This window comes from Diadema antillarum, unplaced genomic scaffold (genome assembly GCF_040938485.1).
Source record: "Diadema antillarum isolate AM-2024a unplaced genomic scaffold, OU_Dant_1.0 seq00000744_RagTag, whole genome shotgun sequence".
In the NCBI taxonomy this organism is placed as follows: Eukaryota; Metazoa; Echinodermata; class Echinoidea; order Diadematoida; family Diadematidae; genus Diadema; species Diadema antillarum.
The window spans coordinates 432,797-451,657 of NW_027271641.1; the positions used below are offsets into that span (position 1 = coordinate 432,797).

Below are 18,861 nucleotides of genomic sequence, written 5' to 3' on the forward strand. Positions count from 1 at the left end.
CTTGTATGATAGTGGTTGGCATTAAGCGAGTGGTCAAAAACGCGCATTCACAATATCACGTATTTTTCGACAAACTGACAGTTTTTCTGGCATTATACCCAAATAGTTTTGTATCCCCTGATCCGTTTATATAATACGCATACTACTGTGAATTTATGGCAATTGTTTCACAGACGTACAGAAGCAATACACGAAGTACACACGGCACGGTTTTAACCGTATGATAAGCCGATATTGTAGCCTCTTGAATATCAGCACACTGTTGAGAGGTGTTCTTCGCTATACTCAATGAGTGGAAATAAATAGATAACTTTCTAAAGACAAATCTATACCAGGTTACATTTTGTCAGAATAAGATAATGATCACTGATCATGGAGAGGGAAAGTAGCAGCATATAGTGTCAGTGTAAACCTGAAGAGTCATATTCTGGGTTCTGGGTCACAGTCATTCGTCGTGAAAAGATTTTCACACTTTGTAACATTTAACACAAATTTTTACCCCAAAGCGCGCTTCGACAGTCTGCGTCATAGTACGTTCGTATCAGCAGTTAGTAAGGTCTGGAGACATTTTTTTTCCACCGGAATTTTCCCTTAGTGACTAAACACAATTTTACAGTGGAATGACGTCATTGGATAGCCTGGGATATACCCTCGTAAACATTGACATAAAAGATGAAAACTAGCAGACATGAGAACCGTGAAGATATTAATGCATTACTGTGCAAACTTCTAACTTGTGTCATCTGCTTGTTCTGAATAATTACGCCAATATATTGTTGGGATATCACAAATTGAAAAAAACAACAACAACAACAAACAAACAAACACTAACTGCCAAGCCATACCAACGGCAAATGGCTTTCTTGTACAATAATGACATAATATTATACTTCCTATATCATCATCACAAACAGAAATTAAAAAGAGGGAGAGAAAAAAAAACCCACTCACACACACAAACCCCGAGAGGGGAAAAATCTTTTCCGTCTTTGTTCCAATCTACCGTTCCGAGGACAACCCTTAAACTGATGTGAAATTTGGAATAGAGTGAACCTAAAATTGATACACGACAGCACGAGAAAACACAAATACTAATATATCTTTTAAAAAGGCGAATATTTAGAAAACATATAATATTCCATGTTGTCTACTTGTAGTTCTGTGCGTTCATTACTCTTAGGTACTCATGCAGCCGCCGCAGCGTAACAAAGATTGATCCGTGATGTATTCGAGTCTAAGACCTCGGATGGGGCGTATAGTGTCGATACTTTGACAGGTATGACTTTGTAAGACGAAAATACTCTTCGAGTTCATAAGAAAATTGACGGAAGAAACACAAACATGAAATCGTGATAGTAGCAGCTTTGAAAGTGACTTACACATGTTAATCAAGAGAAGATGTATTAGTTGACTCCGCAGAACTGAATTAATTTGTTTGATCAAAGTGTCAATAAGCTTTGTTTTAATCATGAACACTGCGTCATTTTTTCTTTGTTTTTTTTAGTGCAATGCTTAACTTTATATCGTTATCGACATAGTGTTTCTTGCATGTTCCGTCATTTTTTTATTATTACATACAGTATATTAGGAGTATCCTACATTCTACAAGTTTTTTAGTATATTATTTTCTGCTATTACACATCATTCATATTTGCTCATAATATTGTTTCTTTCCATCTTACACTTAATGTTTCGTGTTGTATTTCCCTCTCGAAATCAAATGGAATGTAAAATTGTATGAAATATGGAAAATGGAACAATGCATAAAAAAGTAGAAAAAGAGAAAAAGGAACGGAAGAAAAAAATATGGCAAAATAATGAGGAACGTTTACTGGTCCTCTTTTTTACCAGATGGTGATGAAGGTAGTGCTGACGTTATAAGATAAGCAAATCTTACATAGGTGACGGCCACGTCAATAGTTACGTTCAGAAGGTGATCCGTAACTTCGAGGATAAGCCGGTAGTTAAGTATATGGGGCGCCAAGTGTCTCATGGTCTCTTTCGACACTTGGCGCTCCATACTTATCTACAAGATTATTCTCGAAGTTAGCTTATCCTCAAAATTAAGGATCACCGTCTGGATGTCACTATTGTGTCATAAGCCTTTCGTTGGCTAGCATGAAAATTACTCTTTTACCTTTTATTTTCGCTCATAATCAAGACCGATATTACTGTTTCACGGTGACATGTGAAATCCAAGATCAGTCAAAAAATTATCCATGGTTTCTTTGCCCTATTACTATAATCCTCTGACTGTTCACAATTTTGTTCTTATCGAGCACAATTGACTTGAGCAAGGATCGCGGTTCATCCATTGGGTTTCAAAGGAATGGTTCAAAGTGACTGGTTCGAACGTTTCACTAATATCCATGAAACTGCCCAATAGATGCGCATTACGCTGTAAATCAATTTAAAACCATACACATCGGATTGACACACAAGTCTTCAGTTCTACGTTGTCCAGGTCCATTTTCGCGTTATTGTCTCTTACTTACCCACATAATAAATACGCTTTTAAAATGTGATCAAACAAAATATTTCTACGTACATGCACATAGTGGGACGAAAGAAACCAAGGTTAAAATCCACATCAATACAAAACGATATACGAGCTACAGAGAACTGAAAACACAATAATTTCCCCTCTACCTTTGGCATGTTTACGTGTATTATTTTGGTCAGACAAACTGTAGCATAATCATACGCACACGTAAGTATACAATGTATTGGTATGATACAATTTGTTTTTTTTTTAATATCGACAGGATAAAGTATACGTGGAGAATCTGGTAGATGGTCGTGTGATGCCTCTTGCTGTAACATCTCATCCATTTTCAAGCCCCTTCGGGCCCCTTGAATCCTTCTTGCAAAAAATCAAACGTCGTTTAACGGCTTGTATAATTCGCAGCATCCCAATCGGCCCTGCTGAAAACGCGCATGCGCACGACAGCAAAGTGCACAAGGTTAGTTTGTTTTTCCTCCATGATGAAATGCTTTTTACTCCCTCAGTGAAGTGTGCCTCTTATCCATCTAATTACAATTAGGAGGCAATAGCGGAAGCTACGTCACACACAAAGCCACGAATCTATATCGACACCATCACAAACACACCTCCATCCATATACATCCATTACACATCCACACACAAACACGCGCGCGCGCGCGCGCACACACACACACACACACACACACAAACTCATCGTACTCTAACAAAGAGATACACATCTTCGATCATTACAATCGAAGACACATGGATTAAAGGAATAGTACAGTTTTGTTGGAGATGAGAATTGGGTTTTTAACTTTTTGCGAGATACCAAGAAAACACTTATGATATAGTACAGAACATACCGCTTTAAGAGGAATTCAAAGTTTATTTGACGAAAATCGGGTTTGGAATGACTGAAACATCAAGAAACAAAGTAAAACAAAGCGATCGTAGTAAAGTGTGGGTTCCACACTTTATTAGAATCGCTCTTTTTTGATATCTCAGCCATTTCACAACCAATTTTCATCAAATAAATGTTGAATTCCTCATAGAATTACATGCTCTTTCACATTTTATAAGAGGTTTCTCATTATCTCACCAAAGAATGTTAGAAACCTGAAATTAGGTCTCAACCATAACTGTGCAATCCCTTTAAGGTCACTGTACTGATTACGAGCTTGTTTTAGTACAGTTTTGGCGGTCATCTCAAACTTGGCATAAATTTGTCTCGTCTGTCACATTTTTCCACTGTACAGTAGGAGCATCATTGGCACGATGAAAAAAAAAAACGTCCAGCATGGTCAACTTATAATCGTCCGCGGACCGTGCGGCGTCACGACCACAGAACTCTTTCCGTGGCCACAACTCAATAAGTTCTAATACCTTTCGTCAGGTCGTTGATGGCGCCCTGCGATACGAGTCGCCCGAGCATCTTTCGTTCGGGCCCGATGTTGTGCGTGTGCGAGTTCATGACCACCTGCGTACTGGCCGACGAGTAGTAATGGAGGGGAGACTTCGGCTTGCTCGTGTCATAGCCGAACCCGGCCACGGATACTTCGTCGCATATACGGGCTGCTAGCATAATGGCCATCACACCAGACGTAGGCACATTCTGACGACAGGTGAAATTAAACAAAACCGACATAATGGTTGGTTAATTTCACGAAATGTATTCTTTTTGAATGAGAAGGGCACATTTTCTCGACTTGTTACTTACATGTAAATATTCATGCTACGTTTTATGTTACGTTCCCTGCCTTCTGAAGGAGCTAAGTCAAGTGCTCTCTCATCAAGCCAGAAAAATCAAAATACTTGGAGTTCTCTTTACATTTTCCCCATGTTTCCTTTGAACATGGCCAATATTTAAATGGGAAATCCAAGTGATTTTCATGATTTCACATCATGCAGTATATAAATCGACAGCTCCATATTTACATTTTGTGGACTTATTGACTTATTCTGAAACTCTGTACCCAGTATAACCAATTTACAGTTGTTCAAATGCGAAAGTCTGAAAATCAGCTGAAGTTTAACCCATTGCTTACGAGAGTACGTGGGCCCTACATTGTATCAAAGGGACACTCTTTAACACTGATTGCCGATTTCCTGACCTTACTGTACAATTTGATCAACATGGAAGAAAAAGACCCTCTGCATTTTTTTAATTATATTGTTAAAATTAATGTACTACCATATATTATTAAGAAAAAGCAAATTATCGCAATGCTGTTCGGCCGTTATTTTCATATTGAATTGTTTGTTTCTCTTAGCATCACTGAGGACGGTAAATCCGGTAATTTACAGATTATCATTCATTTCTTTCTCACTTTGTGAAACATTCAACTTCATTTCGGATTCCCTCAAATTACATAACTTTTTTTCACAGTTATGAGAGACACTGGTTGCATAGGACCACGAAACACACACTGTTAATGTGAAGGATTGTTACATATAGTGCTTATATCGACGAATAACAAGAATATTTCATATGCTAGTGGGTTAAGTGCACATACAAAATTAATGATATAGAGATCCCCGTATGATGATTTATACCTTGTTCATCCTCCCTCCGTTCATACTGAACCCAATGAGGTTAGAGGATAGCTCGTAGCTGATAGTAGGGTTAAACAACCGCACGTTACTCTTGGCAATCCGCACCACGTGAGCCACTGAAGCCCAGAATCCTCTCACGCCGGACTGTGCAGATTGGATATGTTATGTGTGTGGGGGAGGGGGGGGGGGGAGGGGGAGGGGAACGGGGGAGGGGAACGGGGGAGGGGAACGGGATTTGGCGGAAGCGGTTGGAGGTCACGGTGGTATACAGGTCGAGATGGGGTGAGGAGATGGCAAGGACAGAAACAAAGAAAGAAATGTTACGTGGATAGACGAACAATATAGATTGATGGATTAAGATAGGAGGTTTGATAGGTTGGAAGGTAGATAGATAATTAGATAGACAGAAAGGTATGCATATTAATAGACAAATAGATGAATTGATGGACAAATAGATAAGTAAATAAAAAAAAATAGGTAGACACCAAAAACAAAAAAATAATGAAATACTCATACTTTTCAATCAAGTGATTCAAATTTGAGATTGCGTCTCTCTTTTCATACCTAGACTGTGAGAAAATTGTTTCTAGTGACAAATTTTGTCATTTCTGGTCAAAAGATTTACAAAATGAGGAACTATTGCGCAGATGGCAATGCACTATTTAAAACGCACACACAATGACAGACAGACAGACAGACAGACACACACACACACACACACACACACACACACACATACACACACACACACACACGCACACTTGAAGAGACATGACTTTCTTCCCTGTCCCCTAATCATTGAACTCGTAACATCAAATCCTACTTTGGCAAGGTTTTCACTTGAAGTTTTCAAAACATTTACACTTCTCATTAGCTTTGGTTACATGCCAAAGAAGGCTTCTAACAGAGAAATGATTCGAATTTGAATTTCACACAGCAGCTGTTTGCTGGAGCGGACAAAATTCAGCCAGTCAAACGTCAAGGTTTACTAAAAGATTACAAAAAGTTAGAGAATGCATGGTTTTCAATGTCAGTCAAACATAAAAAATTACAGAAGATAAAATAGTAATAAAACGCAGGATATGTATTTTAATTCAGTTATTCCCCCTTTCTTCTCACCCCTTCGCCATCTCCTTCTCCCTGCATCTCCTGTCCCCCCCCCCCCCCCCCTCCCCGTCTCTCTAGAATTTAGATCTTCTTAGGATTTTTTTCCTCACCGTGTCTCGGCCGTCAACGACCTTGTCCGCCCACTGGACATCTGCCGACTTGAACGGCAGTACGACCAGCGTGAAGTTAGACTTGGCGTAGCCGTACCTACTTCCTGGTAGCAGGGAACTTTCTGGGTACAGCAGGCGAAACGTCGTTTTTGCGCCCACGTCTCTCTCGAAACCACTAATGGGGGCGTCGTTCAGCCTTTAAGAGAGAGAACAAGGGAATAAATTTACTCGGCGGCCTTTCAATTATGGCGTAATCCCAAGTAATGCATCGTAAAACTTCTTATTTGTACAGTAAACACTAAATATACAGGCGTTTTGAATATCCGTATTGTCCGTGTCTCATTTGACTTTCGGAGGGGAAACGAATAAACAGTGTCTGGATGAAAATATGAATTTGAATCACCGAATTTTGGTAGCAGCGTTTAGTGGCGCAAATGCATGTAATGAATTCAAGCGAGCAGCGGTCCAAAGAAGGCCATTCATTATTCAGGCGGCACTGATGGTCTGAACGAATTTTAGTAATTTCATTTGGCAATGTCTTGTAATCATTTCATATCAAATATTTTTTACTATTAGAGTAAACTAATCTGTCGAATTTCACTTCTCCTCAAATGTTACAGTTATTGAACAATGTATCATTGTGTCTATTCTTTCCTTTTAATATGTCCGCTCTTTTGTATTTTTTTCTGGCATATGTACCCAATTCTTATATTCGCAATATCATTCCAGGATGCGTCTTATTACTCCTACATCCTGGAATTCAGTTTACTTGTGTCCACGATGGCGTGTGCTGCAGTTTCATTTTCTTTTTCTTGTTTCCCCTTTTTTCGGTCTTTCCTGTTATCTAATTTCATGTCAGTTGACATTGGTTTCTTTGATTTTGTTTCATATATTTGTTTGTAGTTTCATAAAGTCATTATTTGTTTCTTATGTATTTCTGAAATTCTGACGGTCCCATATCGTACAAGCTTGGCTTTTTAGTGGGACCCTCCATTTCCATTCCCATCCGTGTCATATGCATGTGTACCTTATAAATGCAATTATGTTGTTACTCATCATCACATGTATTTTGTTAATGTACGGGTTTTTTTTTTTTGGAAATTACTAGAAATTTGTCTGGTTTATGCATTGTATACAATTTCTCCTGTTTATTCAATGGAAATGAAAAATAAAGTTACAAAGTTACAAAAGTGAAACTAAATTATTCGGCGGATGAATCATTCAGAAAGAGTGATGCGCCCGCCAGGCCTTCTCCATCATTCTCACGAGTAATGGTAAGGAGATGCTATAGCTCAGTGGATTCAAGACCACGGACTAACAATGACCATACATGCATGGCACTTTATCTTAACTGCTTAGACCCTATGCGAATGGGAATCAAAATTTTGGAGTATAATAAATGAAATCAAAAGAGTAAAATAATGTACCCGACTTTTATACCTGGAGAACCCTTCTTGTTCAGTTATAGTAGGTATAAGTATATTGTATTAGAACGTGACGTGATAATCGATCGTGTCTTAGCAATCGTTTTCCCAACACGCCACATGCGATTCACTTTGTATATAGTGCGGAAGATGGGTGGATACTGCTGTGGCCCGATTTGTCAAGTATAGATAGTTAATCATTAAAAAAATGATACGTAGGAAACACAATCTGGTATACTCTCATGCTGTAGTACTACCGGCTATTAATCTTATCGGGTAATATTTAACATTTTCGTCGTTACCTACCTGAAGTCGTGTTATCACAGCATTATTTCACAAATTTTCTGTACATATCATTTATGCGTACATTTTAGAGCAAAAAATAAAATAAAATAAATAAAAATCGACATTTCTGCAGGCATACATTATATGAGCCATGTTTGTGAAATGTGAAGTGGTACCACCGTATCGGATGACAAAAATGCAAGGGCAGAACCGCTAAATCGGAGAGTGTGTGAAGTGCACACTTTTATGAGACTTACTATTGAATAGACCGTAAGATCCTTCCTGGTTTCACTTTTCTTTCATCCATCCTCACTTTTCCTGTCTCTCTTTGTTCCTCTCTGCTTTCGAGCCGATTGTTTACGCCATTGCATAATTAGTCATTATCTCAAGTTTGTTTCGAGAGGGTTTCAGCACCACGCCAGCAATTATTGTTACGCACTGAGAAGCGAAAGCATGCTTATTTCCCTCCCATAACTCTTTTACAGTGTGCTGGCAAATGTTGTACATGTAGCTTGGTTGACTTTCAAGGCCCGACGTCGCGTCTGTTTACTCAAGTTAAGTTGCTGTAATATGTTTTAAACATCCCCCTGAAAATTATAAAAGGACAAAAAATCTTATCCACTCATAAGTTCAGTCAGGCTGTAGTGACAAATTTGTTGATAATCCCAATGACTTGCCACAGCGCATTGGAGTTGCCGCCGTCAATGAAAATTCAAACTGTGAGCGCTCGAGTATATTAAAGTATTCGTGCTTTTGTTGTATTGCTATCAATCCTGGCTATCAAAGTAGGGCCTACTTGAATTTAATGAGACTGTAAATATATATCACTCCTACGAGGAAATAAGAATGTACGGTATTTTGTTTCTGTTTTTTTTTTCAAAGCACTTATTTAAAAATACCTCATGACGACGTCATAGTTGTCAATCACGTGACCAAGCCTTGATCCCTTCATGAGATTGCCGTTACCAACCACAATGCATCGCCGGCACGATAAGCTGTGTAGTTTAAAAAAAAAGACAAAGACAATGATATCCTTATATGGTAATGATGATACACAATGAAAACAACCACGACAACAACACTAACAGCAGCGACCAAAATATTGATAATTACAATAATAACAATTATAGTGATACTGGTATACTTCTAGCATACTAAGTTATTGTCTTAATAATCAAATGTCAAGGCAATGTAGCCACGGCAGTAACGTTCTCCGAGGGAGCCCTGCCTTTGTTTTTGTTCGTTTGTTTGTTTGTTTGTTTGTTTATTCTAACCCATGATTGTTGGGTGTGCGTTCATCAGCATCCGGGTAACATTGGTACGTAGTGGGCCAGAGATGCCTACGTGCAATATTCGAATTGCAGGGGTCCAGTATTTCCGAGTCGAGAGCATCATCTACAGTGCCAAGGTATGTCCACTCAAAGAATTATGGGTAAACGAGGGGTGAATACACTATGCAGTCATTACGTGCGCAATTGTATGTGATTATTATAGCAATACCATGCAGATACGTACAATTTCAGCAGAAACGAGCGTGATGAACAAACTAATGATTCTTCTTGAATTCATGTTGAAGGCATATTCTACTCTAAAAGACATGTCGACTTAAAACAAAGCAAAACAACACAGCTTGTGCTTCCAGCAAAACTGTATATATGGCGAAGAACTACAACAAGTGCCGTCATTCCCAAAATACTACGACAGCTATTCGTGGTACTATTCACAGTCACTGTGTTCGCATGATTTCCTGGTCAGCTACAGCCAACGTTGTTGGCAGATAGTATGCATTTTCCTGTTCCCCTCGATTTCATCGCCTATGACCTGATCTATGGGAAGGATCTTCCCCTTTAGACATGGATTTAGTATTTCCAGCTCTATTTCATTTCGTTTCATCTTATTTCATTTCCGACGAAAGTGAATACTATATGACATTACTTTGCAGGTACAAAAATAATAGAGTACAACGTTACTTGTGCATATTCAAGCGAAATTAATGCAGATCATCTTTCTTTGTTTGTTTGTTTTTTACAATATATGAACAAAACAAAGTTTAAGGAAATGCCTAGTCAAACTCTACTGCTGAATCGTATCAAGGAAAAGATATCCGAAATGGGGGGGGGGGAACTGCTAAAAAACCTAGCTTGTAGAATGCAGTCCCTTCCTGAGTAGTAAATAGTAGTAATAATCAAACGAAATGAGAAGACTAGTTGCGTGAGAAACAGAGGGAACATAAAACAAATCATACAATCGCACATGCAGACAGAAACATACTTCCGCTATTACATACGCAATGGAGGAAATAGGAGGTCAAAGGCATTTGACACAACACGCGCAATGCCTTTTTATGACCAAAGTGGCTTATTATACAATACAGGATTCTACCACCATTTGAGAGTGTGTGTGTGTGTGTGGGGGGGGGGGGGGGCTGGACAAGTAAAACGGGTTATCTATTTGGTGGTTTGTAACATAAACCATAGTTGTAAACTGTGTTTTAACGAGGTATTCGTGTCTTATATTTGCGTAAGAAACCTGCTGGTACTTACTAAACATTTCATTTTCTAAAACGTTACATTATTCAGAATATTTTAAAGGCATCAGCTTACATCCATGCAGGTAAGCTGATATTTGCCTTTTTTTCCCCTGTGACAATTTGAAGTCATGATTTTATACTGTTCTACTTGTATATATGTCAATTTGGATCCATTGTCTGATATTGGTAAAGGGACATAAAGCCAGTACACGATATATATATATATATTGTGACGAACTCGCCTTCTCGTCGTGAATTAAGAGAGTGTATTTGACTGTCTGTACAAATGTCTCCGCGAGCCGTGTCAGGATGGCCGAGTAGGCGGGGTTCGTTTTGTTGCAGTTTACAACGATCCCTTTAAATTATTAAAACTACTAGTCTTTATGCTACCATGTATTATGTTGTGTCAAAAGCAGCTCACTAACACAAGCGGCACACATACCAAGTTCAGCATCACTTAAAGTATGTCACTCCCAAGCGTCAGTTGTAGATGGTGTTAAATTGGTACGTCTAGTTTGTTACCAACTTTTGCTACCAACTCTTGCTACCAAGTTCTACTACCAAGTTCTGTTACCAACTCTGCTACCAACTTTTGCTACCAACTCAGTCACGCTAACGTGGAACACCTTTCACAACCATATGGTGGCACAGGTATCGTTGATGGCACGGGGTAAAGTGCTATATCGCACCGTTACCAACTTCTTCAGGCGGCGACTGGAACTTGGATTGGGCACGGACTATGCGACAAGTCACATTACCATTTTACCCGAAATCCAACGGCGGCGACTGGAACTTGGATTGGGTACGGACTATGCGACAAGTCACATTACCAATATACCCGATATCCAACGGCCTGCTAGTTTGTCTTCTCAGGAACGGTGCTCCAACTCAAGAACATGTACCACCACTCTGCACACCGCTGCTTGGTGATAGAACTCTCAAGAAGACACAGTGGAGTCATCAGTTCAGGAACATATGTACAGTTTAATACACATAGAAGTGAACATGAACAACACATTTGAAATGTATCATACACGGGCTGCTTGTTGCGGACTATGTCACACATCGGCCACTTTATATGCCTCTCCTCCTATCGCGGAGTGAGGAGGCAATCCCGCACGACCGTGACAAATGCGGAAAATACCCGCAGTAGTCGTTCAAATTATTTACAATGTTGACGTGGTTACAAAATTCGTACAAGAATTATACATTTTAACAGTATTTCTTGTACATGGTTACTATAATTCGGCATGTATCATCGGTCTAAACCGGAATTGGTCTTAAGATAATCCAAACTTGTCCACGACAAACAAGTAACCACATATTTAATAATAAATGTTAAAACTCATAATGATGCACTACCACCTTGAAACGATTGTCCAACGTTTCGATATTGTGCCCCTTTCTATGTTATAGACACTATCGATCATAACAAATACTAATCGAACAGTTAAATCGAATCGGTTCCACCGAATTTCGTTACATGGCTTCCCTCCCCATGCAGGCTTCGTCCCTGGAGCCGAACACATTGAGAGCAAAAAAATGACAACAAAAATGTACTACTAGAAACATTGTTGAACGTTTTGCTCCTTTACAAAATTCTACGTACAGTCCATAGTAAACATTATGAGACAACTACAGTCTTTAATTCAAAGCTGTCCAACTGTCATATACTGAGTAGACTAATTGTTCGTCAGAATCTCATCTTCTAAGAGTTCAACAGTCTCTTCATTTGATTTCCTGACCTGGCTACTCCCTTGCAGCAGACAGGTCGACGCGAGAAATGTCACATTTCACCCTGGCATGGTGTGCCAGAATGAATCCGATGTATGACGAGAGGAACGGGCGTGCCCCAACGGAGAGCGGCTCCTCGATCGGGGTAGATAATCAGGTGGTCTTCCCGGTGACCGAGAATAGCGTGCAGGTGAGGAAGAGTCGTCACACCGGCGATGTCCACTAGGTAGGTTGCCCGCAACCACTGGTGCTGTCGCGCTGACGCTGACACGTGTCCCTGCTCGGCCTGTAGAGAACACCTCTGAGTCGTCTCTCAGAAGCTGGTTTGCCGATGAATTGCTTTCTGGGGGAGTTTCTGTCAAACTGCATTGACAGAAGTCCACCAGATGTGGCGGCACACAATTCTGAGTTATACCTTCGTCGAGAGGCGTGGTCTCTGTGTCGTCCTCAGCAAGGCTGGTAAGATTGGCTGGCGCTGTCCCTTTTACCAACGTCGGTGCTGTCGTTGCTGCACATATCTGTTTCTCATTGTTTATACATGGGAGAGATACCCATGGAGTATGCAGCTGCATGTTCTCGAAATCTAGCGTGGTTTCCAGACCAATCAAGAGATCCAGACCAAGGATGCCCTCAGCTCTTATGTCAGCTACTACCAAGTCAACATGGCACAAGCAGGAGCCAAGCTGAAGTTCCATGGTAGCACGTCCCTTTGTTTTCAGCCGAGATCCATCTGCTTGACGAACGATGCTTGTCACTGGTTCAAGTGGTGGCTTTCGCTCAGGTCTCATTCGCAGGTACATTCCTTCTGAGACATATGACTGCGATGCACCACTGTCTACCAGAAACATCACCTCCTGCCCATTCACGTTCAAATTCACGTACAGTCCTTTCTGGAACGTGGATGACAGAAGTGGAGCTGCGGAAGTAGGTAGTGGTGGTTGAGATATCTCTGGTTCGGATGCCTCTCTGGCTGGTGTGCACCCGTCGTCTGGAGGATTCGTACCCTCCTTGGATGTGTCCTCCTTGTTGTCAGAAGGCTGACTGTCCTCCTTCTGTTCGCTTTTAGGGAGTGTCTCAGTCTTTAATGCCAAGTCGTTTCTCGGCACTGGCGCTGGTTGCTCCTTCTCCCTCTTCTTTATTAGATCGCTGACTGCTTCGATCATGAGAGTGGTGTTATTTTCACACACCCCCATGGATGTATCAGCAGTGTCTTCATCCTTCACAGCCACGTCTTGTTCTTCCTTTTGTGACAGCAAGACACGGTTATACTGCCGACGGTCACTCTCCATCCGCAGGAAGGCTTCTGTGTTGAGAGCAGTTTGGATTGCCTCGTCGAGCGTACGAGGCTGAGCTTGGAAGAGGCCGATTCGGATATCCCGGTCAACTATTGCATCGAGAAAGTGACCTCGAGCCAATTTATCTTGGCCCGCTTCCTCGAATTCAGGATATGCCATGGATGTAAGCTCGCGAATACTCTGTCCAAGCTCCTGCAAACTTTCCTTCGGTCTGCGTCGCCTGGTACGCAGTTCTGCCAGGAATACTTCTGAATGCGAAACAGGTCCAAAGCGGTGCTTCAGGCGGTTCACGAGTTCTTGGTACGTCAACTGACGTCCCGTCTGCTGTGCTAGTACTTTGACAGCAGCTCCTTTCAAGCTGGCAGCCAAATATTGAAGAGCTTCCACTTCCGTCCAGCGGTTAACTCCAGCGCAAGCTTCGAAATGGCAAAGATAGTCCAGCACAGGTCCTTTGCCATCATATCTATCTGGTATGACAGCCGGCTGGTTGCTTCTGTTGGTCTGAACATCATAATGACGTCTCTGGTCCCAGAGCTCTGTTCGACGTCGCTGGTTCGGGCTAAACTGGTGTGGCATTACATCTGGTTGTCCTCCAAATGTAACAGGCTGGTCACTTGTACGAGATGAATGCGACTGCTGCATTGGAATTTGATGCTGCTGAGGTAGTAGCTTTGCCGATGGCGGATCTGACAACTCCACCTCTCTATTCGCATCTCCAAACAGCTGAGGTGACACCACTGGTGAGGGTGGCAGTGACGACAGGTTAAGGCGCCCTCCAAGTCTCATCGGTGAGCAGCGTGAGTTCGAAACCGAAGTTGGTACTACTCCAGTTTGTTTGCGCACCGACTCTGACACCTGAGCAATCAAGTCGTCGATTTCGCTAATCTTGCTCTCCAGCAAAAGTGACAACTCCAACAATGGCGTTTCGCGTGCCATAGTGAAAACACAGTTAACTACATTAATTCATACAAAAGTTACAAATAGGGATCCCACTCCTGACACCATGTGTGACGAACTCGCCTTCTCGTCGTGAATTAAGAGAGTGTATTTGACTGTCTGTACAAATGTCTCCGCGAGCCGTGTCAGGATGGCCGAGTAGGCGGGGTTCGTTTTGTTGCAGTTTACAACGATCCCTTTAAATTATTAAAACTACTAGTCTTTATGCTACCATGTATTATGTTGTGTCAAAAGCAGCTCACTAACACAAGCGGCACACATACCAAGTTCAGCATCACTTAAAGTATGTCACTCCCAAGCGTCAGTTGTAGATGGTGTTAAATTGGTACGTCTAGTTTGTTACCAACTTTTGCTACCAACTCTTGCTACCAAGTTCTACTACCAAGTTCTGTTACCAACTCTGCTACCAACTTTTGCTACCAACTCAGTCACGCTAACGTGGAACACCTTTCACAACCATATGGTGGCACAGGTATCGTTGATGGCACGGGGTAAAGTGCTATATCGCACCGTTACCAACTTCTTCAGGCGGCGACTGGAACTTGGATTGGGCACGGACTATGCGACAAGTCACATTACCATTTTACCCGAAATCCAACGGCGGCGACTGGAACTTGGATTGGGTACGGACTATGCGACAAGTCACATTACCAATATACCCGATATCCAACGGCCTGCTAGTTTGTCTTCTCAGGAACGGTGCTCCAACTCAAGAACATGTACCACCACTCTGCACACCGCTGCTTGGTGATAGAACTCTCAAGAAGACACAGTGGAGTCATCAGTTCAGGAACATATGTACAGTTTAATACACATAGAAGTGAACATGAACAACACATTTGAAATGTATCATACACGGGCTGCTTGTTGCGGACTATGTCACACAACGGCCACTTTATATGCCTCTCCTCCTATCGCGGAGTGAGGAGGCAATCCCGCACGACCGTGACAAATGCGGAAAATACCCGCAGTAGTCGTTCAAATTATTTACAATGTTGACGTGGTTACAAAATTCGTACAAGAATTATACATTTTAACAGTATTTCTTGTACATGGTTACTATAATTCGGCATGTATCATCGGTCTAAACCGGAATTGGTCTTAAGATAATCCAAACTTGTCCACGACAAACAAGTAACCACATATTTAATAATAAATGTTAAAACTCATAATGATGCACTACCACCTTGAAACGATTGTCCAACGTTTCGATATTGTGCCCCTTTCTATGTTATAGACACTATCGATCATAACAAATACTAATCGAACAGTTAAATCGAATCGGTTCCACCGAATTTCGTTACAATATATATATATATATATATATATATATACACATGTATATAATTATATTAACACTTTGCCGTTCAAAACAGATACTAAAATAAATAAATGAACACACACACACACACACACATATATATATATATATATATATATATATATATATAGTGTGAAAAGAAGAGCCAGGTGGACGTAGCTAGGTCAACGTGTCTGTTTATTGCCGCCGAGCTTTCGGTCCCAAACGGACCTTCATCAGGGCTGTAACGATACAAAAATGACTCACTCGTATGGCTACACTAATAAATATATATTCATATATGTATACTAATATAAATCTAACTGGCGTGAGTCTGTAATGACTGTGTAATCAATCAATCCGTAATTACAGCTGTGTATAACATATTCAGTATTATTTACCTCATTATACGATAGCCAGAAGATGACGCGTGGCTGTTGTACTGTATTATACAGCCACTTACGTCTTGCAATGCTGCCACATGCTGTATTATCGTCGACAACATAAAAATGTCTAGTTTGATATTATTACAGTCGTCTGTCACACAACACATAAGATGAGGATACTGAATTGGTGTTTTTGTTATATACCTTCACCTCAATTAATAACACGAGTGTGATATGAAATGTATTCAATAATATGCAATTGATTATGTATATGATTATTGGAATATGTTATACACAGCTGTAATTACGGATTGATTGATTACACAGTCATTACAGACTCACGCCAGTTAGATTTATATTAGTATACATATATGAATATATATTTATTAGTGTAGCCATACGAGTGAGTCATTTTTGTATCGTTACAGCCCTGATGAAGGTCCGTTTGGGACCGAAAGCTCGGCGGCAATAAACAGACACGTTGACCTAGCTACGTCCACCTGGCTCTTCTTTTCACACTGAATGCAAATAATGAAGGCCACACACTGGTACTGTAAATGGTCGATACCCCTTCTCACACTCTATGTATTGATAACGGTCATCGGCCTGTATCCGGGAGTCACACTCCAGTGGATCCAGTCCAGTGAGGACGGCAGTGCAACGTCCGGGACCAGAACATCTAGGTCCCCACAAAAGGATACGACAATGGCTCACTACAACACAATAAGAAGAAATTTGGCAACTCTCAACCATCTACACGCACAGCAAGACTACCTATTTGAATGTAAAGAAAGAGACATCATTCCTAAAGGCCTACTCCTGAGGAAATCATGCGCGCTCAACTGCGATGATGACACAACCAGCGAATGGCGGACTACACTTTGGCTTGCATCTCGCCAGCTTCTAGACATCGTCTCCTCAGAAATCACGCGGAAAATAACAAGCACTCAATCGAACATAGAAACGGCCAAAGCTGAACTCTTTCAAAATACAACCCCGAGAGTTTACCATGAAACACTGAACTCAATCCATGGGAAATTAGCAAAGCAAAACCACGAAGAAAAGAAACAGAAAGAACGTAAACTGAAACGGGATGAAAAATTGTGTGAGGAAATCAGGGCGTCAATCAAACGCAACCAGAACTGTGGTCCACCGGACAGTCTACCTGCCAGCTCCTCTAAGCCAACACAGCCCCGGAACAAACAGAGAAATAGGCGATACAACAAGAGAGCATACACGAAAAGAAGAAGAATCAGTAATCCAAGCAATACAACTGACTCCAACAATAATGAAACAAGTAGAGAAGGAGAAGAATTGGGAAATGTAATGGTGCCAATTGTCAACCTTTCTGACCATGTACTTAGCCCTGAAGAGGTCAGTCTCCTTTCAAAAGGTCTTACCTTCTGCCCAACCCCTCCCAGTATTGATTATTTGCAAGTAAACACAGACTTTCTTAACTTTGAAAGACAAATGAAATTGAAAGTGTTTTTCAGTGAAAATGATCGACCCCAAGATGAATCGGCTCTTGACCCCACGGCCTCATTAGCAGCCACCACTGAAAATGTTGACAATTCCATTGTGTCAGAGACACAACGACGGTTCCGCCCCCAAAGCAAGTGGAACCCACCTGTTCACAATGCACATTTAGAGGTCTTTTTGGAAAACGTCAAGTGTGACATCGACAATATGGTGCAGAGATACAATAACCGCACTGACAACCTCTCCCAACCAGAGAGACAGGCACTACAAAGCCTATGCAAAAATAGGGACATTGTAATCAAACCGGCGGACAAAGGCTCATCAACTGTCATAATGTCAACCACTGACTATATCGCTGAAGGCGAACGACAACTATCAGATAACAACACCTACACACTACTAGACAAAGACCCCACACAAACTTATCTAGAACAAGTAAAGGAAGCCATTGAACCACTAGAAATTGATCCCAAGGTCAAGAGGGTACTGACCCCACCACACCCAACCTGCCCTAACATTTATTTCCTACCCAAGATTCATAAAGAGAACAACCCTGGGAGACCGATCGTATCCGGATGCGCATGCCCAACTGTAGAAATTTCCAGACTCATCGATGTACACTTACGACCGCTTGTTCAAAAATTGCCCTCTTTCATTCAAGACACAACACACTTCTTACAACACATACAGGAAATAAACACCAAACATGCCCCATTTTCACCACGTAGCATCCTAGTATCAGCCGACGTGTGTAGTTTGTACACAAACATACCTCACAATGAGGGTATCCTAGCAACAAAACGCGCACTGGACAACCGCATCAATCCACATCCCCCGACTGACCAACTCTTGCGCCTTTTAGAGCTTGTACTTAACCTCAACTACTTTCAGTTTCAAGGCAAAGTATACAAGCAAACTCATGGGACTGCCATGGGGACCCCCTGCGCTCCTTCATATGCAAATCTGTTCATGGATGACTTAGAGCAGAAACTGATCTTCTCGAAAACCAACACCACAAGCATCTTGTCAGGCAGTTGGAAACGCTTCATTGACGACATCCAATTCATATGGCTAGGATCACCACGCACACTGTCAAACTTCCAACTGTCCTTAAATGAAGCGCACCCCACTATCAAATTCACATTTCAGTCATCCGACACTGAAATCACCTTCCTTGACACATACCTCCTACTCTACAATGGCACCCTAAACA

The 18,861-nt window shown here is 41.2% G+C and overlaps 1 protein-coding gene across 2 annotated transcripts in view; it reads right to left on the minus strand.

The window, feature by feature from the left end:
* Positions 1-104: 104 nt before the first annotated feature.
* LOC139738463 (lactosylceramide alpha-2,3-sialyltransferase-like) overlaps positions 105-18,861 on the minus strand; it is a 48,636-nt gene continuing 29,879 nt past the window's right edge. For both annotated transcript variants that reach the window (XM_071649087.1, XM_071649088.1), the window contains exons 7-10: positions 8,867-8,962; positions 6,259-6,454; positions 5,042-5,185; positions 105-4,100 (exon numbers count right to left, since the gene is read on the minus strand). In XM_071649087.1, the coding sequence (XP_071505188.1) occupies positions 3,855-4,100; positions 5,042-5,185; positions 6,259-6,454; positions 8,867-8,962 (682 nt within the window). In that variant the 3' untranslated portion in view covers positions 105-3,854. The remainder of the gene's footprint in view (positions 4,101-5,041; positions 5,186-6,258; positions 6,455-8,866; positions 8,963-18,861) is intronic.